Raw genomic sequence first — 25,373 nt, 5'->3', positions numbered from 1 at the left:
CACTGTGGATAAAGGTGGTACTCAAATAATAATAACAATAATCATCATCATCATAATAACAGTAGCCGGGCGTTGGTCTTACTGAACAGCGGTCAGCCTGACCTTGCGACAGCAGGCAGGCTTACACACATCCAGGGCGACTGCCCCCCCCCCCCCACACCCCACCCCATTTCATACATTAGTCATCTGTTCTGCCACAGCCTCTCTGTAGGTTCCTCTGTCCCACATGGGAAAACCAGCACCACCTGATCTGAATGTAAGGACAGTCTCTCGACCGCCTCTCCTGACTAAACACCAAAGAGCCCTAGAGGAAGGTCCTTAACTCAGATTGTTTCAGGATATGTCCAGCTGATGACTGGATTTCAATTCATAATGTAAGCTACGCAAGTATCCTTGCATGAGGAATTGAAATTCTGCAGTAACGGAATAGCTGTTCTCTCAAACAGTAAATTTCCATACGGTGTTCGTACAATGAAATGTAAGGAGAGCCCCAGTTCAGATGACATCATCCTCTGGAATCAGAAGCCTCCCAGTAGAGATTCTTCAAGGTCAACAGCCTGAAAGCCCCCTGCCGAGATTGGACGGCAGGAACTGGGTTCTGATCTGGGATTGGTCCCCAGCAGGCAGGCACACAAACTCATCGGTTGGTTACCTGTTCCTGCGGCCCACGGCGTTGTAGATGTAGGGGCAGTAGTGATCGAAATGCTCCACGCAGCGGTTGGTGACGCGGCAGTGCTTTGTGCGAAGCGGCCTGACGATGTGGCAGGTGTGACACAGTCTGAGGAGAGGGTTTCGGCCTCGCCTCCACCCCTCACAGTGCACCGCCTGGGCGCACCAATACAAGGGAGACAGAGAATGTCAGGATGTACCAACTGTCAAGTACAGGGTAGGACAGTGGTTGTGAGAATGTACCAATTCCCACTACAAAGGGAGACTGGAGTGTGATGTGTAATGAGTGTGTAATAACAAAACAGTGACAAGAAATGGGAGAATGTATCAGCTGCCAGTACAGTGGAGCATACGACAAAGCCTTGCAGTCTGGACATTTTGAATTTCATGAGCTATTTGTCTATTTGTTCTAATAAACAAAAAGTTTACTTTTCATTCATGGGGAGTACGGGAGGCTGTGTGGCAACATTTTCTGGCTCCATGGATGTGTGTTTTTGAGAGAATGTGTGTATGTATATGTGTAATAATGTGTGTGGTCATGTATGGGCTATGCTAAACTGCGTTTACATATGGAGTGAGGGTTAAATTGAGTGTGTGTGTCTGGGCATGTGTACGTGTGTGTGTGTGTGTGTGTGTGTGTGTGTGTGTGTGTGTGTGTGTGTGTGTGTGTGTGCGAGTGTGTCTCCCTCTATCCCTCCTGGGAGTTTGTGCTCAGTTGTTTACCTGTCTAATGGCCTGATCATATTCCTCACTGTCTCTGGGAAGAAACCCTGGATCCATAAGGGAAGCTTTTAGGAAGAGAAACCACATCAGTGCATTGGCGAGCAGGAAGGCCACATGAAACTCCCACAGCTTGTTAAAGGAGACCGAGACAATCTGCACAGGGGGAGACAGAGGAAACATCACTCGTTAGGGGTCACGCTAATGCTCCCGGCTCAGAGCAGCAAACAGCATGCGAGCGAGACTGTCCGTTCCTCCCTGCACGTGCGGCTGGACACATCGCTTCCAACGACAGGCCATTAGACTAATGTCCTCCATTACTGGAGCCTCATTTAGGAATGCCGATATCAAAGACGGTAAAAGACTCAGAGTGCGCGTTCCCTTTCGCAGTGTTCTAGAACATGGAAATGACCTGGCCGAGCATGGAAATGGCCGAGCGGAGAATCTGCCACGGCTGTTTTCCTCTGATAAACACGGGGAGCAGACGGATGCTGCCTTACCTTGAAAAAGTAAGTGGGGTATCCCCAAAGGAAACAACAAGCCAGCAGGAAAAGCACAGGGCCTTTGGATTTTCCAGGTGGGCCAAACACCAAGGCACTGACAAAACACAACAAAAACAGAGGAGGTTAAAATCGCAGCATCCTGGACCTTCCCTATCGATTCTGTATGCTGATCAGATTGAAGATTTTGAGGAGCAATTGCCAGAAAGCACCAGTAGCATACTCACTCAACTGTACACTGAGTGGGATTGATAGACAAAGAGGATTATGTGTTTTTAAAATATGCTGAAAGAGGATTATTTTACATCAGGGGACCCTAGGGGGATTTTTAAAAGTCTGCCCCGGTACATTTTGGGGGAGGACAGTCTCCAATGACCTTTTCAACCCCCGCTAAAACATGCTTTTAAAAGTGACGGGCTCCCTGCACTCTGAATGTATAAGGAGTCATCCAAGTTCAGTGCCGGGGCCCCGACACTCAGGCAGCCAAAGTGCATGTTTATATTTATCTGTCACTGACTTCCTCTGCCAAGAGCCCTACTGGCCCTGCAGTTTGGGGGCGGGGCTTATTTACAGTCGTGTCCTGGTGGATGCAAGCCTCGGTGCGCCTCAGCATCGCATAACCTCGGTTCCGTGCAAAGGAGGAGGGCAAGGAGTTCGTTTTGCGCAAGAAAATAGAGAAAATAGAGTTTCCGTAGTAATCAGTTTCAGTGATCAAAGCTGTATCGCTGCAGGGTTGGGGTGCCGAAACATCTGTCACGCATTTTGCGTTCCCTGATCGGCTGTCTTGAAAAGAAGCTTGAGAGTCACAGATGATTCAGGTAAAGAGGAAAAAACATGCACAGACATATACACCTGACGGGACTGGTTCACAAGGAGAAATAAAAACCAACAGAGTTACAGAAAAGCAGTTCTACTTCAGGATACCGCTCTATTCTATGCTCCAAAGTGCAAGAGTAACACAGTTTATCACAGATGCCGCACTTTTAGTGTTTCTCCTGTTTGTGATTTCTATGTCTGTACACATTTAGCAGAAAATTTTGATTCCAGTGACAACACCTCTGACGAATGAAAACCCCTTTAAGAGAGCTTGTGCAGGCTCCTCATACAAGGTTTATGCGAAACACAGCAACAAGGGCTGCACATGTCTACAAAAGCCTTTTCCTCCAGTTATTTAATTCAAAACCATTCATAATTGATGGGGAAAAAGTCTGCTTTAGAACTACTCCCAGACTGCCGGTCTCAAGCGGCTTTTGCTTTGCAAATCGACATGGATGTCCGTTCTCCACGAGGAGCTCGGAACACATTTTTTTTTTTAAATACAATACTGCACTAAAAATATTCAGTGTGGACGTGAAAGGCTGTAATGGCAAGCTGAGGGGGTCGGTTCTCTATTTATATCCTCTTATCGAAGCTCAAGAGAGCACTATTACTTTACCATCATCTTGCTTTTTTTTTTTTAAATATTGGCAGAAAGCTTGCAGCGCTCCTGGACACAGATCAATAGTCTCTCAATTCTGGAAACCCCTCTTCACAGAACCTGGCCCTCTGCGTGCCCCACGGCCAGGTACTGACAGGAAGGGTCAAAAGGTGCCTGTCCCGTTTACAGAGGTCAGAGGTCACAGGGAGGCCAAGCCAAGACTGCTGTCCGAGACCCCCATCACACCAGGAGCGTGGCAAGAAGAAACTATCTAGACCTCTTTCTCACCCTTCGCTTGATAAGAAAGTAACTTCAGAGATCCTTAAATCGGTATGCACTGGGATTCTAGGGTCTAAAATGGCTCTGTCAAGTAGTGTAAATGCCCACTTCTACATGGTGTATGACTTAAGTACCCACTGTAGGCAATCCAGCTACAAATGCAAGCCTCTGACACTGTACTGAACATGTGAGGAAACCCTACCGATCGAAACACATTTTGATCAAAGGCACTCACCTCCAGTCGAATTTGGGAATTAGTCGACCCGAGCGGGCTATTGCACCCTCCAGGTAGGCGGATATTTCCCTGTGTTTGCGACCTCGGGACAGTTTCAGAGGGGTGTTCCCGTTCTTATCCTCCGTTTCCAAATCCACTCCATCCTGCCACATGGGAAAGACAGACAGAAGAGCTGATAACGAAAACAAAGCAGTAGATGGCTTTATGTCTAGATCACACAGTATGATACTAGCCCTGATTTAGCTCGGATAATAGCCCTTGTGAGTTTACTTGTAGCGAGTCAGACATTCGCCAGCTATGATATCTCCCCTTCTAAGCACTTACAAGCTATGATTCGATATCTAGCAAGTCAGATGATTTTGCAGAATCACATTCAGAAGCTGGTGTCACAGTTAGAGACACTCAAAAACAGCCGACCAGAAAAGGCCATTCAGCAACCTAACGTCCAGTCAGTTTCTGTAAGCCAACTCCTGTAGTGAGTGATGGAAGAAGACAGATGTGACGGCAACAAAACAACAAAAAACAGACAACAGCTGAATAATAATGGGAATATTGATGGTGATAATTGCAGGTTTATCCTGAGGTGGTGACACAAACTAGGAGACCCACGGTGTGACAGTGGTGTGGAAAAGTAGCCCCGACTCTGCCAGCTTCACAGTAGCCAACTTGCTTAGCATTCTGGGTAAGCACACCACACGTTTTCTCCCCAGTTTAAACACCCATACCGACTCACACACTTTTCAGCATGGTTTTAATTACTGCCTTTACTGAAACTCTCAGCCCTTTGGTGAAGAGCCGGTTGCTGTAGCCACTAAACCACAATGCAGGTTTATCGATACTTATTAAAAGGCTATCTGCAGAGGCGGTCACCACAGTCTGTCACAACAGCAATGTCAAAGCAGAAGAGGGCAGACCTGCTCCTTATTTTCCCACTTCCACGTTGGATGCTTGACATTAAAGCGCAAAGGAATCAATCAAGCCTAAATCCGTTACGCCTGTAACAGGAGTTACCCCGAAATGTGATGGATCCACCAGCAAATAGCGAGCGCATGAGAGGGTAAACAGGTTTGTCGGCGCCTCCTACGGGGCGAATCTCCACAGAAATCAGAGCTAATTAACACAGAAAGGGGAGGAGAGGGGGTGGGGGGTGTCCTGCTATCTGTTTCCTCTGACTAAGCTGTCAGCATGGATTACTCCACTCGGGCTGCTGGCTTTCTCCTTTCCCTGGCTTGCCTCTCCTTCCCCTCAACTTTTACAACCCAAATGTAATGGATTCTGACACCGGGCCCCTTTCATGACATAAAAAAAGAAAGATTGCTGAAAAATATAGTGCTCTGGACATAATATTCAAAACAATAGAAAGTCAATAGAAAGTATGCCGATGTGGACTGCATAGAATGCAATGGGCTACAGATGAAATGGAAGTGATTTGAATTAAGGCCTTTGATACCTAAAATGCTCAATCTGACAACTGTGGTAACAAAAGATGTTACAGTCACACAAAGCCACAAAGGCAGCCAGAGCAATCGAATGTTCAAATTCAACAGCTGCATGCAAAGCTTTCGCGTATGGAAATTAATCAGTTAAGCCTTGTAATTGATTCAGTTACACAGTAGGTAAGGTAATTTTGATGGTAAAAATATATATTAGCATACATAAAGCACCTCCCTTCATCCAAAGCAATCTGCACTGACATGTCTCCTCAGAGACCCCTTACATATCAGTCACATTACCTTTTTAATTTACTTAGTAGAGACAGCTATCCAGGGTGACCTACTCTTACATCTCAGAGGTATCAAGGTAGACAGATATATTTTTACCAGGGCAATTAGAGTTACATACACCTTCTCAAGGGTAAAAGAGCAGAGCAACGCCCATGATTTAAACCCATGACCTTCCTGTTCTTCCTGCCCTAAGCACTAGCACATGCTGGTATCCATTTATGCACCTGGATTTTTTTAACCAACAAAGCATTTTCAGATCATCATCATCATCATCATCATCATCATCATCACTCTCATTTAGCAGGTGTTCTTATCCAGAGCGACTTACACATCTTACATACGTATTTACTGTGGTATTTCTGGGTTAAGTACCTTGCCTCAGGGTATAGCAACAGCGTCCTTTCGGGGAACTGAACAACACCCTGTCAGTTATGAGCCCTACGTCTTACCACTGTGCTACACTGCCTCCCCCTTTCTGAAAGGTACTTTAGCATCCCACACCAATGTTTCTGTCAGGGACTTGACCCAACAACCCTCTGGACCCGAGTGCAACCACATACCGCTGTCCTCACGGAGCACAAGGATAGGCCAAGTCAAAATAATGCTCACATCCAAGCTCAGAAAAAAAAAAAAACGCTGCAGGTGCTCCTAGCGACACACTGACTTTGTTCAGCACAAGGTGAAATGAGCTTGACACGAGGGCACGAATCCAGCTGCCTCCCGCAGACGCAGTGGTGACAAAACACGCCGAAACTTCAAGCCCCCGTTCAGCACAGTGCGCCAATTCAAGCTGCGCCCCTGAAATCTCAGCAGACACAGGTGCGGCACGCTGATCAATCAGTCTAAACCGATGTGATTTAGCGCTCTTAACAAGGGTAACACCACGGAGCGCTCTCGAGTGCATTTCAGAGTAACTACGCGAGTTAACGGCGGATGAAATCTGAGAGGATGAACAATGACGCTTTGGCAGCTGATAGAAAATAACCCTGAGTGACAGTCATGGAGGCCATGGGATATGATCAAATTATCCTTGATCTCAGACAGAGGGATGTGCTAATGCAACAGCTTACAGTTATATATAGCAAGTCATCATATGACCTTGATGAAAAACCTCACAGAACACATAGCTAAAATAAGTGGAAAACATCCCCATAGATCCCTTAATATAGTGACCAGAAATAAACTTTAATTTTTGTAGATCGCAGAGCAGAGCTCACAAAGAAAGTTGCAAGATACTCACAGAATTCACAGAAAAAACACATTTGTACAATGTCTGAACTCACTGATCAAATCATGCTGTTATCAAGAAGTCTCCAGCTCTGAGCCCATTAGTGAAGCAGCCCAACTCTGGCCAGACAGTCTTTTTTTTTTACACCATGTAAAAACAGCATTGACAAGGGAGAGATGTGTGGATTCAAAACTACAAACGCTCAGACACAGCACACATTTATAGCAGTGTTTATGGTACATCTCTGTTGCTTACAACTGTTAGTGCAGTTTTTTTTTTTACTGTGAGTTCAAGAACACAAGCGAGCTGCCTGTGCTGTGGAACCTTACTGACGGCCAGTCACCTGATCCGAGATGGCTTTCTGGACTAGGTGCCGTTTCAGCGGGGCAGTTAACATCGGCGCGTGCCTCGCCTTTAAAAACTCCAGCGCCATCCCCGCTCCGCGGCGTGAGAGCAGCCAGGGAGAGCGCGGAAGGCAAATTTAATTTCCTGTCGGAGGAGCCGTGCGTCACCATCGTAGCGTCCCCCACGGAGCTGATGGGATCAAATGACACCCCACCCCCCTCATCACCGGATCTGAACATGAGCCTGCAGACAGCACGGTCCTCCACTTCGGCCTCCACAGGCTCGTACCATCACTACAGCTTTCCTTTTCGCAGCAGAGGAAGCAGTAGGAACGGAGCCTGTGGAGCATCTTCCATGCTGGTGACTTTTTCCCATTTTGTCTTACAGCTGTTTAATCCCTTACTAAGTGAACACTGTTTCTAAAATCTAGTTCCCCCTTCCCTTAACTCTGTCCGGAAAACTGTGATAAACTAACATTTATTCTTAATATTTTCTTCCAACAAGCAAAGTTTACACATCCACTCAGACAGCTGGATTAAGGTTTTAACATCTTAAATTGGTCAACCACCTTGTTCGAGGGCACAGCAGTGTCCCTGCTAGGATTCAAACTTGCAACCCTCCAATAACAAACACAGTGGCATAGGCACTACTCCATATTTCCACATGTATTACCGGCTTTGCTGTCCTCCTCGTCCTTCTGTAAACATATGGAGAGTTCAGCATAAAGGAAGGGCCTGTTTACCCAAGTTTGTTCCTCCCTGACAGATTAAAGGGCGACAGAGGTCACCATAGACAGACTCACCTGTTCACACAGCAGCTGCACAGTCAGCAGGTCTCCGCTGAGGACAGCCAGGTGCAGGGGGGTCTGTGGGAGGGGGGGGCAGAGAGACATCCACGTCAGACCTACCACTGACCCCGTCACCGCCTGCCGGAGTCACCCCAGCTATGGCAGCCGTGTCACCCCCTCCTGCTGTTACTTTGCATATCATTAGCTAAAGGCACACAGCTTTGTCACCTTCAGGTAAGAAAAAAAAAAAAACTGTGGTCTTATTGAAATTACAGCTCTCGCAGTGGTGTGCTATACATAATATGACCAGTTGTGTCTTAGAGTGGGCATAAGCCTTGTGCGAGAGTAAAACGTTCTGTACTCAATTTTCAGAACACCTGAAAATGCTACTTCAGGTGCTGAGCCTTATACATCATAAATTAATGTTCACGTTTGCAAGATCAAAGTTCTCTCTCCTGCTTGCTTGGAATACCTCATATCTCTGCCACCGCCAGCTTTTACTGTGTTGAACAAAAGATCGCCTTTCCATTTGCTGAGGAGCACAATTGTTAAAGGTGGTCTTTTATTAAGTAGATCACAAATAAATATATAATTCATCTTTGAAGATGGCCAGAGATTAATATATGACTCCTGAGAATATTAAGACCAAACATATTAAAGATTTGATGCATATTTTACCTTTTTAAATACTGTCATACAATAAAGACATTATAACTTGAGAGCACCAGTCCAGAAAGTCATAATCAGAGACATATTGAGTAGACAAAGCTGTTTTTACTCACTTACACTGTATTAGTAATTGCCATGTTTAATATCTTACAATATTACATATTCAAACAGGAAATAACATGGATTCCAACTCAAACGTAAACTTCTTTTAAGCAAAGAGTACCTCACCATTTAATAAAATGCTGCAAAGTCAACTCCTGACAACTGCACTTATACGCTCAAGGCTGTTGTGACATTATTGTCTTAACCAGGAAATAAACTTCAGGCATAAGTAAAAACAGCAGGATTAAAAGTGGACCAGCTGCATATAATGCAATATGGTGTCTTAAGCTATATTCAATTTAAACAGGTTGACTGTGCTAAGAGATATTCCTTTTACCTTAATTCACTGAACTTTAAATCACTGCCATAGTTTCCCTCCAGCCCAGGTGTACAGAGCATAAAAGCTGCATAATCAGAGGTGAAAGTTCAACATTTCAAAATGGTTTATACAATGTAAATGGAGAGTGAAAATAAAGAACCCATACTGTCAAGATAAACCTTTTAAAAGAGACTAAAAGAACTATTAAATAAAGGAACCTGCCCAGTTATAATAGCAAGATGGTAATTCTCACTCCAGGTGGTCTGGAGGCATTAATGTAGAAGCAGCAGGGAATGTTGCACTGACCAGTTCTTCATACTGTCCATCTGTCTCCTCTGACACACACGCACACACGTTGACACGCACACACGCTCACACACATGCACGATCACACACACACGCGTGGACGCTCCAAACGCCTGATCAAAAACATGGCATTAAAGAACCATGTGTGGTTCTTTGTGTGGTGTGGAGGGGCAGCCATATCAATCTATGTGAAATTCTCAACCAGCAAGCCCACATTCAATTAACATTGACTTCATCTGTATTAAAAAAAGAAAAAGAACTTTCACATGAGACTCACTGTAGTCATCAAAGATCAGACCATATGTAACAATAAGAATAAGAATAAGAATAAGAAATACTTTATTAATCCCAAAGGAAATTTGAGATTAACCCTGGGATTAACAGGGATTAACCCTGGCACTGTGGCTAAATTCCCAAACCTGGCTCTGTCACACCAGCCACCAACAGTAATCATCCTCAGGACCCGACACATAAACCCTTGCACCCCTCCTCTCCCCTCATTCCCAAGGCCATAATGAAGAAACGGTTCCTTTGACCCCCCTGTTAAAATAAATCCAAACCACAAGGTGACGCTTTTATTTCATTTCATCCCGAAACGTACAGAATGAACTGAGGAGACATTACAGAAGGTGCTCCTCCATGAGGTGCAGCAGACTGTCCCCTCTAAACAGCAGAGTCAAACGTACGACTGAGACAGAACGTCCCACTGTGCCACATATTTAGGAAAACAGCGAGGGGCTACTGAATATGCAACACAGCCATGCTGATGAGCACTGAACTGCCCAGGGGGAGACCAGGGAGCAAAGACGAGTCCTTGAAGTGCCCAGCGCTTGTGGCGTCAGCTGACTCACACACACACACACACAGAGCAGTCTGTCGCTGGCAGAGCACTGTAAGGAGAGACTGAGGACAAAATCCTGCAGGGTCTTTATTTAGCAGAGTGGAGGCAGAGGCACCGAGATAGTGTTCCCATCCCTGCCGGCTGCTTCCGAATCTCCCCTTACCCACCAGAGACGGGCAGTACCCTCTGGTATTTCATTCACTAGATGGTGTGGGGTGTGAGACCAGGAGGAGAGGTCAGAAAGGGGGCATTGGACCAATGATCACAAAAAAGGAGCCGTCAGCATGGGCCTTAACCAATGGCCACACGGAGGACAAGTCCCTGAGGCTTGGGACGTCAAAGCAATGACCACACATGAGGCTCGAGAGTTGTGTGTTTTTAGTGCTAGCACCCACAGTAACTCAACCACAGTGCCCTCGCTGACTCATGTTCCCTCTTCCTGTGTGGCGCATTGCATTATTAATCCAATGACTGAACCGCACACAAAAACCGCGCACAGCCAACACGACGCTTCTTCAACAAACACATGCTCTCAACCAGACTGGATCTTCGGAAACTGGTACTCCAGACAGGCCTTCGCCCTGTGCTTGTTTTTACCTGACTGTATCATACAATGTACCACACACAGACAGAAGAACACACACACACACAAACACACACACACTCTCCAGCTGTGAGCCATGACCTGGTTGTCAGTCTCTGCTGTCCTACAATGTATGACTGATGCGGTCTCCCACTGATTTTCCTCCTAATCTTGCACTTTCTCTTTTCACTTCTCCCTTGACTTTTCCTGTCAGTATGTGTTTTCTGGAGCAAAACAAGAGGTGTCCGACTCAACTTACTCTCTGAAAACATTTCTTTTGAATATATTGTTGAGAGTTAAGTGTGACACCAGTGGTGGCTCTTACAAATATTACAGCTGCGACTTCAAGGATAGTCTTACCTGACCAAACTGATCTGGTTGTTTGGGGTTGAATCCTGAGTAGATCAACAAGCGGGTCAGTTCACAGTGTCCTGTTTAAGAGGCAAGGAGTTACAGTTAAAAATAAACCAGGTTTAAGGACAGATCAGCTTCCTAAAATAAATTATATTCCTTCAAACAGTTACCGCCAGCTGCAGATATAAATGTGACTTTAAGAGTGTTTTTTTTTTTTTTATATAAAAGAGCAACACGGGCACACGTGCCCTACAGCAAGCGTAGTCCTTTAAGAACGAATCCTAAACTCACTGCTCTGGCTAATATATCAAAAGCTGTCATCAACGGTAGCCCGTGGAGCTAAAATTCATTGGAGCCCAGCGTCGCCAGACCTTGGTCAATGCTCCTTTGGTAAAAAGATAAATAAAAGAATGCAAAACACTCTGACACTCAAACTAGCAACGGAGAAGCGCAAGAGGGTGGAGCAGGTCGGGAGGTTTTAGGGAAACCTTCATACCTGCCCTGGTGTGCCACCATGCAGACAGTGCGCTTTGCCCGGGAGGCCTTGAGTGTTTGACCTTCGGCACTAAACGCTAGAAATGACGTGCGACTACAATAAGCACACGCTCGGCCACGGCATGGCTGTTTGTGCGAGACGTTTTGCCGATATCGTGATTATCGATGGCGGGGGGGTGACGGTCTGTTTGCGTGCAGGATTAGAGGAACAGCAGAAAGTCTCTGGGGGCCACGGCAGTGCTCACTCTCCCTTTGTCCTTCATTAGGAATCTAAGCTATGCCCGGCAGCCAGAGACAGAGTTAGGTAGCCGCTGCAGCTCCAGGATTCCTGAAATATCACTGGGCACTGCAGCCTGTGGGTAGTCTGAAGCATCCCCCACACTCACTCTTTATATGTCACGCCGCTCGTGCAAAGGGACAACCATTTCCCTGTAGCCTTCATACAAATTACACAAGAGAACCTCAGAGCAAGTTCGAGTTGTGAATTTGGTCTGTGTGTGTGTGTGTGTGTTGCAGTTTTCACTCTGACGTTTTTGAAAAATGGAATTATCTCACTGGTAATCTACCACAATCAGTCCCTGTTCCAGTAAAAGCAATACACTGAGAAATGCAATACACTGAGACAATCAGCAGTGATTAAGGTTTCTTTCATAACCAGCAGAAAAGAAGAGGAGATCAGTGGGACAGATCACAAGCCTACCTATTAATTTCAGCTGAAGCACATGCACACTGGTATAGAAAAAGCAGTGATCCTACAAATGAAACATCTGTGGTTGAAATCCAGAGAGTCCAATGTTCTGACTGTGGGGTTTGGGATAAATTGGGGGGGTCTCTTACCTTTGAAAGCAGCCCAGTGGAGGGCGTTGTCCCCCTCCGCATCGCACAGGTTCAGCTGGGCTCCCTTCCCAATCAGGTAGCAGCAGAGAGCGGTGTGTCCGTACTGAGCGGCCAGAATCAGAGGGGTGCACCCTCTGTGGTCCGGCGTATCCATAGAGACCCCCGCCTCCAGCAGCCGATCCACCACGGCGACGTGCCCGTTCACTGATGCCCAGTGGACCGGCCTCTGGGCCAGCTCCACCTTGCTGGGCAGGTCCACCGGGCCCCCGGCCTCCAGGAAGAACTGGATGACATCCACAGCGCCGGCCAGCGCTGCCCAGTGCACCGGCGTGTGGCCGCGGTCATCGAGCCCATCCAACACCCCCGCCCCCTCCGCCGAGACAATGCGTCTACACTCCTCAAGGTTTCTGGGCGGGGACGACAGGAAACCTTCAAGATGTGCTGATTTTTCATCTGCAAGATTCAGCCACTATCTTGGTGTCACGTTAAAGCCTGTGGTGTGCCCGGCTGCATTTTCGAGATGTAAAGATGGTCATGACCTATGAATAGCTTCTGTCATGTGTTGAGAGCTCTTCACCTACACTGCATGGTTAATTTACTTTCAGAGATGCCTTGTACAACATAATTGAAAAACATAACCAAAAGGTCCCTGTAAGGTAATTCTCAGACAGCCACACACAGACAGTCTAAATCTAAGTATGTTCCGCATGTTTTAGCATAAGAACTTTCTTCGTCAGTATGACAAATTACTTAATGAAAGATGACTTACCCCTGTTTAGCAGCCTCGAAAATATCCAGATTATTGTTAACTGGCGATTCAAAGCAGTGCCCATTCCCACTGAAACGCTCGTACTGGGCAGAAAGAGTGAGAGACGGCGGACGCGGGGCAGGAACCATGTCATCTAACTTCAGAATCTTACTCCTCCGCTCAGCACTGTTTCAACATTCTGTTAACGCATAAAAAGACACCTTACTGTAGACGGCAAACCAGCTTTTTATCTAACATGGATAAAAAATATTTCGAAAGTCTTAAACTCCTCAGTAAAATAATGCTATCGTTTAAGACCAAACAAGTCAATCTATACCACAAATTAACTTTGTTCATTTAAACACAGTTAAGCACAGTTAAACCCACAGCTACTGAACAACTTTTATTCTGAACCCAGAACTTACATTGCGGGGAAGAAGTAAAAAAAATCATCCATCCAAACGAATGTGCACAAAATTCGCGCTGAGAAATAAGCCGGCATATCAGAGAGGTGTGCGCGGCGCTCTGATCCGTAAGTGCTCCTGAACTCCACACCGGTGCACGCCGCTCATCAGCTAACCGCACCATCCTCAGCCGGGACTGAACGCGCGACCCGCCTCTGCTGAAGGGCGACAGACGCGTGAACGCGCGAGTCCGAGCGGCTGAGGACATATTTGGCTCTGTGCGCGATGCGAACGCTCGCGGCTCGCACTGACACCCATGAAACAGACTGACAGAAAGAGCGTCTCTTATTATTATAGCCCGTTTCTTTTCCTTGCCTATGTCTGTTGGCAAAAGTGGATACACAAACGAATTTCTAAAACTAGCAACATTTCACCTGAAAATATTTCTTAAACAATTAGATAAACGTAATTACGTAATTAGGCTACTCCCAGGTGTGTGAGTAACACATACGATACATTTAAGTGCGGACGTTTTTTGCTTAGTCACGGTTTCCTTTTGTTTCGACAAAACACAGGTAGGAGTAAATGCATTTATACAAACAGATAAGCTTATTATAATTTTCAGTTTGAAGAAACACGGGCACTGAAATGGTTCATCTCAGTTTGCCATAATTCAGGGCATAAAATCCACTTTTTTGTCTGTTATCCAGTACGATGAGTTTAGGGGTATTTTATTATAGTTTTAACGTGCCAATAAGGGTCTATAAAATAGGCCTACTGACTACTGTACCTGTTTCATAATGATGTTTTGCACGTTGATCAGGTACCTTAGTATAACTTAGTCTTACGTAACTGGTAAACCATTGGATTTGATTTCATATCAAATCGGAGGTCTATTGTTCAGTTTAAATCACAGATATGACATTTTACGATATTATGTATTTATTATTTTATTTTGGGACCCGTTGCATTAAAATCTGCTCATTCAAACATTATATCAGACAGTTACTAAGACAACGTGCTATTCCACCTAATGCAACCATTTTTAATAGCTACACACCTATAAGATATAGGCTACTTTCTTAACATACTGTATAAATAGTTCTGTGTTTTCAAGGATTCTCAAGCAGCACGTGATACATGAATGTCCTCTCTCATGTCACACAGTGCATTCTGTGGAATTCGTTTGAGATTAAAACAGAACAAGTTTAGAGGGCAAATTTTCTTTATATTATGCAGATGCGATATTATTCTTAATATTATGATTTATTTTAATTTTATTTTTATTCATTGCAGGCACAGTGTCACAGTTGCCGTTGCAATGAAATAGAATAATATAGTGCTAAGGCTCCCTCCACCGGTTTTTACCAACCGTTTTTTTTTCCTCAACAGGATCTTTCGGAAACACGCGGAATATGGCGGAAATAGCCGAAGTGTATCATCTTACTGATGACGTCGTTTATGCGCGCCGCAACAACGACACACACGTTGTTGTAGGATGTTGCTTTGGCTATTTTCTGTTTTTTGTTCATTCGGAAATATCATGAGTGCTATGTTAAGAACCGGGTTAGTAATGTACTATTGCGCAACATAAGTACTATGTTTATAATAGAAATGAGGGTATCAAATCGACATTTTGAAACTTTTTGGTATGAGTAGCTAGCTGGCTGCAATACCGATATGATAGTGTTTCATTGAAACTACTGCGTTTATCACTGATCAGGATACATCCTATTAGTATTTATTACACAGAGGCAATGAATAGCACTGAAACTATCGATGAACGAGACTCGCTGAGTAACGGAATCCCGCTGAGCATTACAGAGGATACCAAGATATCAGACATGGTTGATCTGCTGCATATTGATGTCGAACCCGACACCATCACAGTAGTCAGCCATGGTACCGAAGACAGCCCATGTTCTGTAAGTAAGCAGTGCCCACATTTATCACTTGATAAAATAGAAAAGCCTGCCTACTAGCTTCCTGTAGTATTAGTCAGAAACACTTTCAAAGACGTCAAAAGGTACTTAACATTTTAGCTCACGAACAAAATTGATATTGGAAATTACTGTCCACTCTCAGTGGAGATTTGAACATTAATTCCAGAGGACAATCTTGCTGGATCATTGCTGTCATATGAGAGCTGTGTTTGTTGTTGGGCCGAGCAGAGAAACGTCCTGAGAAAACAGAGAAACTGGGAGAAGACACTGGCTGCCAAGAAGAACAAGAGGAAAGAGGAGAAGCTGAGGAGAAAGCTGAACCGCGCTGAGCAGCCAGGTGATTGACCAGAGCTGCACTTAACATTCCTTCTGTAGTCCTGACTTTGAAGCAAACTTAGCTTCCCGGTGGCTTCCATGGAGCATTTCACCCAGCGTTCTGTTGGGAGATTTCCTACATGATTCAAAATTTAACAATTAGTAATGTTATTAACTATGTTAATAGGTAGAAAGATTGTCATAATTCATCGAAGGATATTAATTTGAAAGAATAACGATGAAAAGGACCGAGAGTGCTAGAATGCTCTGTCAGCCACCTTGTAACAAGATATTATGAAACTACACATCTATTTCTTTGGAGTTATGCTTTTCTATTGTGAATAAGATAACCTCAGATACATTTGCTGATGCTCTTTTTTACATGATACACATATGACCCATTTGTACAGGTGATATTGTTTTTATTGTATTAAACCTGCGCAGGGTACAGCAATGATGGTGTCATTGGGATTGAAAAACCTGCAATGTTTAAATATCTGTTTAAATATCATAAGCATGTTTCAAGATATTAGAAAATCATACATATTAAATGTGGAAATGTTTAATGTAGATGTATACATATATATCATGTTCCATAATACATAGGTTTGAATACTCACAAATGTTCACATTGTTGTGTTGCAGGCCTACATGGGGACGCCTCCCAGCTCAGCAAACGTGTTGTCAAGGCGATCACTAAAGAGCGCCTCACGGAGGCCAGAGTGGCAGGACCCAAGCTGTGTGTGGACCTCAGCATGACGGACTGCATGTCCCACAAGGTGGGGATTAAATCCGCTCCTTCCTTCTGAGAGAGTACTGCCCCTGTAGGCAGGATGAAAACTCTCATCCCCCAGCTGGATATTTAATAACACTAGGTGAAGTGCCTTTCTCAAGGGTAGTGCCCATCTGTGAATCCAACCCTCTGCCTGATTTGTTCTTGTGGAGATCCAATGGTAAATGTTCTTTTAGGATAACAGTTTATGGATCTGATGTCATGCATGAAGACCTTTGGCATCTTCAGAAATTAGGGGTCTTAAGCTTATGTTACAATCCTCTGTTCACTCACCGTCCAGGAAATAAGTCGGCTTGCCTGTCAGATACGGAGGTTGTACGGCTCCAACCGAAAAGCTGCCAGGCCCTTCCACTTGCTGCTGACGGACATGAGGGAGGGCAGCCTGCTGTACAGGGAGTGTGTGAGGATGAACGATGGCTTCCTCAGCTACGTGGTAGGCGTGCCCTGCCTCGTGGGACACGTTACATTACATTACATGAACTCATTTAGCAGACGCTCTTGCCCAGAGCGACTTACATAGGTTACAGTTTTTTTTTTTTGTTTACAATGTTATCCATGTATACAGCTGGATGTTTACTGAGGCAATTGTGGGTTAAGTACCTTGCCCAAGGGTACAACAGCAGTGCCCCAGCGGGGGATCAAACTGGCAACCTTTTGGTCACAAGTCCTGCTCCTTAACCACTATGCTACACTGCCGCCCTTAATTGATATTGCTGTATCTTAATAAGCAGGCAGTAGCAGTGTTTCAAAATAAACTTGGACAGATGCAACCAAACTTTCTGTGCATCCTGTTGTGTATCTAAAACTAGTGTGGTGAGAAAACTGGTTGACCTGATTGTGTTTGTACACTCACTGTGTTCAATGCTTGTGTGTCGTTCAGATGGACATCACTGATGAAAACTGTCTGGACCTGTTTCCTGGGGACAGCGTGATCTACCTGACACCAGACGCTGAGCAAGGTGTGCGAACAGTAGCAGTGTTCTCTGCATGTGGGGCTGAGGACTGATCCAAGTGCGTTGGTGCTGCTGCTGTCAGGATTTTTGCAGTGTGGACATTCTGAGTAGCATCTGGCTGCAGATGGGGAGATCTGTTCAAAAAAGCAGTCTCGTCTAAAGCAGTCTTGTCAGTGGGTGTGGTGGTCCTAACTGCAAACAACCCTGAAGGGCATTACATCCATAGTCAGCATCTTCTTGAACAGGTTTGCCTCTGGTGTCTGCAGCCAGCACTTTAAAGTGTCCGCTATGAGATTGACGACATGGTTGATTGATGTCATAGTTGTACGCGTACTATACAAAACATCATGTGGTGAACATGGTGAACACTTGATTTGCCTAAGACTAAGATGCTGTGCAACTACATGGGATCAGTTCACGGGATACGTGTGTCCTGTTATGTTTGTTGGAAAAGCAAAAAATTGCCATCTCTTCTCATAACACCCCATTCTAAAGCATTGAAACACGACACTTTAGAGGTGTATATTCTCCAGCAGGCTTCAAATCTCCATTTGCTGCAGCAGTGGAAATTGCAGGGTTTTGTCTGGAGGGGACAGCTATTTCGTGTGCTCCAGTTTAGTACCTGCGTATTCCTTTTTAATTTCAGGGAAAAACATTACGGGCACTATTATCCAGAGCAACTTACATCAGGTACAGCAGGGAATCGAACCAGCAACCTTTTGGTTACAAGTCTTGCACCGTAACCACTATACTACACTGACTCCTTTTTTTTTCTCAGCCCTGGAGACAGTGGATGCAGAGAAGGTTTATATACTTGGAGGGTTGGTGGATGAAAGCATTCAGAAGGTAGGTCATGTTCCAGAGGTGCGTCAACACAAAACTGGAGCCCAATAACCTCTTAAGTAACCTTTATTTGTGTTTTTGACTGTGTGCTGGAATTAAAACAAAAAAAAAAAATCTGCTCCACCCCACAGAAGCTCAGCTACCTCAAGGCGAGGGAGAGAAACGTGAGCACAGCCAGGCTGCCCATCGATGAGTACATGGTGAAGAAGAACAACCCCAAAAACTTCCACTCCAAAATACTGGCTATCAATCAGGGTGAGCTGCACCACCTGCACTCTGCCCCATCTCAGTTCTTTCAGCTTCTCACTGCTTGAAAATCCCTGAAGATTCAGTCTGGAGAGACATTGAAAAGTCAGGGAAGGTTGTAAAATACTCTACTGTCCCCGAAAAATTAATGCAGATCACTCAAATTTTCAAAAACATTTTTAGTCTTAAATCCCATTTTCATAAATCATTTTTTAAACTTGTGTACAGACCAACTTTGGTTTGAGACTTTGTCTTTACTCGATTAATGTGTTACGGCACATGTGGAAATCAAATTATCCTGTGTTACATCAAGTGTTTCACATCATGAATGTCTCATCATAAACATGCTCGAAATTGCTTCACTGTGGTCACGACACCAATTTGGCATGTTCTTAGTGAGCCTGTTTCTGAATGCTGAACTAATCAACAGATGGCTTGGTCAAACCTCAGTCTGCATGTTTTGATAACTGAATGTGAGCAGGTGACTGAGTAAACAGCTGAGCCGTGCAGTTGAATGTGCAGTCAGACCCCTGCAATGCCCCTGTAATCCAGCCGTGTTCCCCTTTTCTCTCCAGTGTTTGACATCCTGCTGGCTTTCTGTGAGACGGGGAGCTGGACACAGGCAATGCAGGCGGGGGTTCCCCCAGGGAAAGGGTACATGGTCGTCCTGGACTCTGCATTGGAAACACAGCGCTGAACGTTCAGTGTGTGAACTGAAACGCCACACCGCACACGCATCGTCTGGGAGAGACCACCTGGGTGCTTTCAGTCTGTCCTTACCACACACTGCTAAACGTTACAGCAGAGGAAGCATAAATACAACTCACTGAACACACACTGCCTCGAAGGACCATATGGTACATACACAACGCACTGATTACACACTGCCTCAGAGGACCATACGGGACATACACAACGCACTGAACACACACTGCCTCAGAGGACCATACGGGACATACACAACGCACTGATTACACACTGCCTCAGAGGACCATACGGGACATACACAACACACTGATTACACTGCCTCAGAGGAACATACGGGACATACACAACACACTGATTACACACTGCCTTGAAGGACCATATGGTACATACACAACGCACTGAACACACACTGCCTCGAAGGACCATATGGTACATACACAGCGCACTGAACACACATTGACACTGCTAATGTGTGCCTAAGACTTCTGCCAATGACTCTGAAGTTACCATGGCTATGCCTAAAGATGCCCTGTTGCTGAAACTGTGTCCCTGCCGAAAGAGGTAGCAGCAGCACTCGAACAGGTAACTGAGACCCGGGGTCCTGTTTAAGCATGGGAAAGGGAGGCTTCATGGCCCCCAAATTGAATGTTTCGCCACTGACTCACTGATTTTAACCATTAATAGCATTTTGCTGCGGAGTGTGAGAGCTTTTGGTTGATTTATACAAGTCAGTAATTGACAGCACATATTAGCAGCCTCTGTTATTGGGTTCCTGGAGCTTCACTGTTCCCTTTCTAGTTCTGTTTATGTGCTTGACTTGCCATGACCAAAAGAGTGTCACCGACACTGTGTGTGTGGTCCCAGGTGACACACGCTTTTAACAATAATCATCACTGAGGAAGAAATGCACTGGTCCTCTCACTGGAATCTTTGTACAGAATAATATCCCTTATAGAGGGTACTGCTCTGCTTTTTATCCAGGTTTTTATGAAATACTCTCATATAATTTTGTATTGTACTTTTCTCTCTGTTAACAATCTTGCTGAATTGTGTTCTGCTGAAATTGGAAAAAAACTTCAAGATTACACAGTGTTGTTTTGATTTTGAAACTATAGTGTCTGAATCTGTCAAAGAGTGAATGGTTCAATGCTTGTGTAGAAGGATTTGGCCTTCACATGCCAATGTTTCAGATGAGCAGGGGAATGTATTACCAAAATGTCCACAAGGTGGCAGATGTACACTGCAACTCCTCAGGAGGTTCGAGTCAAATGCTCCAAAGGTCTTTCTTCTTTTGTGGGATATGATCATGCTTTTTATGTTTAATTTGAGCACACATTGGGGTTGCCATAATGGGATGTGTCTTGCATTCATAATAAAATTTATTTTTGCCACAGGTAAATTTAGTTTACTTTTAGCATACAAATGAAAGAGCAAGAAGGCAAGGGCACTTGTAACATCTTGTGTGTCAGTGATACTCGATTGTTTGCTTGCAGCATCTGACTGCTTTGTGGATTTTAATTAATGAAATGCTATCCTAAATATTAATAAATATTTAAAAGGCAAATGGAAGTTAAGTGAAGTTAAGAGAGAACTGAAGAAGAGTGCTTTCATATCAGGAATGCTATTTCACTCTGATTTTATTTGACGGATTCCAACAGTCCTTTGTTTCTGCCAAATCATGGGTGTAAAATCAGTATAAGGTTGCACATAGTTAAGCAACTTTAGATTTGCAGAAAGGTGTGGGCACTTAACAACAGCAGTGTTCTGAACAGACGTTTTCTAAAATGTGTTAAGGTCATGTCTATAGTTATGAAGTGGCGTGATGTTGCTTTGTCCCTGCATTAATTAAGTGTATGACAGTATATAGCGGCAATTGCCACAGCATGTATGTAACATGAGAGGAATATCATATGTTCAGATACACAATGAGGCACCACTTACTTGCTCACCTAACTAAATCTGAATAGAAGGATTGAGTTATTCAGTCAAGTAATCAAATGGGTCATGTTATACACCTTCATTAATTCCTACAATGTGATGAAACCAGATGGATTACTGTCAAGCTTAAAGGAAAGAACAAAACATACAGCATTAGATAACATCCTTACATCAAGTTAATATAAAAAGCTGAAAATTCAGTTGGTTCCAAGCTTACAAGGCTGTAAGAATTCCCTCCATCTTTACAAGTGTAAATGAATCAAAAAATAAAGGCATATACCACTCATTTAAAATTAGCTAGAACTCCTTAGTCTTCAGCATGTAAAGTGAATATATTGCTTCAATACTTGCCCCAATCAGACTTTATTGTTCTGGTCAGATGTTTAGTAGTTCAGTCAGTGGTGTCAAAACGGAAGTCCTCTCCAGGAATTAAATTTGATTGTGTGTCTACACTGTTGTACCAACTGGTTTTATGAATGTGTCTTCACAAGTATAATTTACTCCGTAGTGTGCTAAGTAGGTCATGTCCTAATTATGATCATAGCCAGTGGCAAGGAAACTGCATATTTCCTATTCCCCAAACCCAGATAAAAGAAACTTATGGTATTTAAGGAAATTGCTTATTCACATCCTTGTTGTCAAAATGTTTCTGGGAGTATCACATCAATTACAAAGCTGTGTGTTTGTGGTCATTATTCTTATAGTTCTCTGCAACACACTGTGATCAGTTACAATAATTGGGTTTAGATGGCATGACAGTATCTCTGAGATTCCATGAACATACACCATACATACAGACTTGCTACATAAAGCCTTTTACCTCGTGCCTACCATTGAATGCCTGCATAATACCTTGTTTCCCATATCTTGGGAATTAATATTTATTTTGTATTTCTTGATTGGCTCCTTCACTCTGTTCCAAACAGACAGGGTGAAGGAGCCCATCAAGGAATACAAAACAGTGCACATACTTGGACAACACAGCAGTTCATTTGGGCAACATGAATTCGCTCATGCACACAACTGCATACCAAATCAATTCAATTCAATTTTATTTGTATAGTGCTTTTTACAACACAAGTTGTCACAAAGCAGCTTTACATTGTTCCCAGGCCTGAGACCCCCCTCAGAGGAAGCCTAAGGCAACAGTGACAAGGAAAAACTCCCCAATTAACAGGAAGAAACCTTGAGCAGAACCTGACTCAGAGGGGGAGCCCATCTGCTTCTGGCCGGCACTGGGCAGATAGAATTAGAGAGAGACTTAAAGTTGTACAATGTACGTTAATACATTTGAGTTAAATAGACAGCAGTAATTAACGACATAGTAATTATAAAATATATCCTATAATGTCTGGTTCTTGGCACGCAGCTGGCTTGATGGGCAGGGCAGCGAGGTAGCAGGACTGGAAATCGGGATATGATGCTTGGGCTACAGCTCCAGGCAGGAACCCGGAGCAGGGATAGGAAAACGGTGATTAGTGGATGTTAAGTGTGGGAATGGAAACAAAAGGCATAAAAACAAAGGGGGGAACAGAGAGGGGAAGGGGGATGCATGTGCGTAATAAGGAAAAGTCCCAGCAGATAAGGACTATGGCAGCATACCTAGGGGACGAGAGGCAAGGGGCCAGCACAATCATGAGGGTGACCCTAAGGCAGTCAACAGCAGACCACAGCCGGATCAGCTGAACACAGAGTACCCAGGCCGTGATGTAGTGACAGCAATGACCACTTAGTCTACCAGAGACTCTACGATCAATGTCAGCACCGTGCCGTGTCCCTCAACTAAAGGATTTATACCAGATGATAATGAGTAAACAGGAAGCTTAATGGACAAGCCACTAAATTCTTAAACAGAAAGAGAAAAAAAAACAGAAAATGACATGGCATCTTGATCTCTCCAGTTGGCACAAAGCCACTTCACCAGCTCACCACGATGGTCACAGAATATAGTTCAGCCATGTGTGTTCATAGTTTGTGATGGGTTTAAATGAACCTTCAAGTGTTGTTTTTCTTAACTGCAGTCATCTGTCTAGGAGTTAACTTCCTGGGAAATGGCAGGGTGAGTCAACTGGAAGACTTCCAGCAAAATGAACACCCTGAGAGAGATCTGTCCAGGATAGCATGCTTCTAGAAATTGCATAAAACTGTGTCATGGGGACACGTCACCCCCCCCCCCCCCTCCCCCCCTCCAGTGAGTGTAAGCATTGGCATTAACTCCTCATGCCATTTGGATAAAGGTTTAAGTAAGACTATAAAGCTTGAAGGCTTAGAAGTAAGACATAAAGCCTGTGTTTGATGACAGTTATAAGAAAACAATTTTAAATTGATGATGTTAAGAGCAGGGTTAACAGTACAGATAATCCATTAGCCTGCAGGGGTGAGCAGTGCAGTCTTAAATATTACAAGAAAGAAGAATACACTGAAAAGAGAGTCCAGATTTTTCAAATATGTCACCTAGATTGCAGTTATTGCCAGCCTGCCATGGAAAGGGGTTTGAGCCAGTCAGTCTACCATATGGGAGAGAGAGCGAGCAGTGTAGAGCAGCCGTGGAGAAACATCCAAATTTTTTTTTTACCTGATCTGCAAAATGTTAGGTATAGTATCCCACATGTGATTTCGGAGAAATATGGGTGTTAAACTGGAGAATAGTATGTCTCACAGGTTTCAAGGAGTACCTAATCTGCTATCAGTAGGACACCAGGAGACCAAAACCACATTATGGTTTAAACCACTGATTCTCAATCCTGCTCCTGGGGCCCCCCTGCTCCGCACGTTTTCCATCTTTCCCTGCTCTACTTATGTGACTGAACTCATCATTGGCACTTTTGATTAGCTGAGCACACCTGATTTAATCAAGAGCATGTTAATCACACTAATCAGGTGTGTTTTGAGCAAGGATAGATAGAAGATATGCAGGGCAGTGGGGCTCCAGGAGTAGGATTGAGAAACACTGGTTTAAACCATACAGTAGTTGCACGACCCTAAGTTGGAAAGGCCAGTAATGAAGGTGAAATTTTAAGGACAAGACCCCCCACAAATTTGGGGGTAAAACTGATACTTGGGTACTTGTAATTCCAAATGTTGTGCACACAGAGTTAAATTGAATATTGATGTTGTTGGGAAAAGGTTGCTTGGAGAATAGGTATGTGACCCTGGGCAGTGCATGTATTTTTTATGACAGAAATCCAGCCCTTAAGTTACTGAATTTTACCCTATCAAATGCTTTTTCTGCATGTATGCATGTAAGGGCAATAATGCTGATGAAGGAAAATTATTTGCTGAGGCAGGTGTGGTTTGAATAATGGCTGTCTGATCACAGTGTATTATAGACAGCATACAAGATCTGCCCCTTTTGGGGTAACTAATTCATCAACATGCCATACGTGCCGTATTCCAAGCTGTACATTTTGTGTACAGCTTGGAATAAAACTAATTTTATACAGGTTTGAATTAAAACATTTTAAGACATTAACTTTTTTTTGGAATGGATGACACTGTGACCGCCTGAGCCCATGACTACATCAGTTGAGGCAAGCTGTTAGGACTGTTTTAGGGACATGGGGGACCCCTAACATTGATTGCCAAGTCTTCAGTGTCCATTGCTTGGCATCTCATAGACTGTTAAACAGAAACACAACACATGATATAACAAAAAATTCTATATAATGTTATGTTGCTGTTTAGTTTTAAGTTTTGACTTGTCATTTGTCTGAAATCTTCATGTATATGAAGATATGAAATTATACACCATGTGTAAAACTCTCATTGCTCAATGTGGAAAGGGGCATGTTATAACCTGTTTGTACTTGCTTAGTGAGAGTTTTTTCTTCCAAGTATTAAGCAGGCTTGCTTCCTGTAAAGTTCAAGAACTTTAAAGGTATGTAGCTGACATGGGGGGAGGCTTGTATTCTAATACCTAAAGGATTGCAAATCAAATACTGAAAGTGTATGGTATATACTTGGAAATATATATTTATATCTATATCTATATCTGTATCTACACTGATGAGCCAAAACATTATGACCACCTGCCTTATATGTTGTTGGTCCTCCATGTGCTGCCAAAACAGCA

At 44.1% G+C, this 25,373-nt stretch overlaps 2 protein-coding genes across 2 annotated transcripts in view; one reads left to right on the top strand and one right to left on the bottom strand.

Moving 5' to 3' along the window:
• Positions 1-13,742, bottom strand: part of LOC118793581 (protein S-acyltransferase 24-like) — a 17,156-nt gene extending 3,414 nt beyond the window's left edge. The window contains exons 1-9 of the mRNA XM_036551805.1: positions 13,584-13,742; positions 13,180-13,357; positions 12,411-12,817; positions 11,085-11,155; positions 7,920-7,982; positions 3,821-3,963; positions 1,890-1,986; positions 1,393-1,545; positions 653-825 (exon numbers count right to left, since the gene is read on the bottom strand). Coding sequence (XP_036407698.1) covers positions 653-825; positions 1,393-1,545; positions 1,890-1,986; positions 3,821-3,963; positions 7,920-7,982; positions 11,085-11,155; positions 12,411-12,817; positions 13,180-13,307 — 1,235 coding nt within the window. The 5' untranslated portion in view covers positions 13,308-13,357; positions 13,584-13,742. The remainder of the gene's footprint in view (positions 1-652; positions 826-1,392; positions 1,546-1,889; positions 1,987-3,820; positions 3,964-7,919; positions 7,983-11,084; positions 11,156-12,410; positions 12,818-13,179; positions 13,358-13,583) is intronic.
• A 1,306-nt stretch (positions 13,743-15,048) lies between these two features.
• Positions 15,049-20,182, top strand: trmt10b (tRNA methyltransferase 10B). The gene is made up of 8 exons (XM_036551566.1): positions 15,049-15,487; positions 15,734-15,842; positions 16,466-16,599; positions 16,894-17,046; positions 17,494-17,572; positions 18,345-18,412; positions 18,541-18,664; positions 19,231-20,182. The coding sequence occupies exons 1-8, from the start codon at positions 15,320-15,322 to the stop codon at positions 19,350-19,352; spliced, it is 957 nt and encodes a 318-aa protein (XP_036407459.1). The 5' UTR covers positions 15,049-15,319; the 3' UTR covers positions 19,353-20,182.
• Positions 20,183-25,373: the final 5,191 nt, after the last annotated feature.

Source organism: Megalops cyprinoides, chromosome 18 (genome assembly GCF_013368585.1).
Source record: "Megalops cyprinoides isolate fMegCyp1 chromosome 18, fMegCyp1.pri, whole genome shotgun sequence".
Classification (NCBI taxonomy): Eukaryota; Metazoa; Chordata; class Actinopteri; order Elopiformes; family Megalopidae; genus Megalops; species Megalops cyprinoides.
The sequence above is the reverse complement of the archived record's forward strand: the minus strand, read 5'-3'. Positions and strand labels throughout refer to the sequence as shown.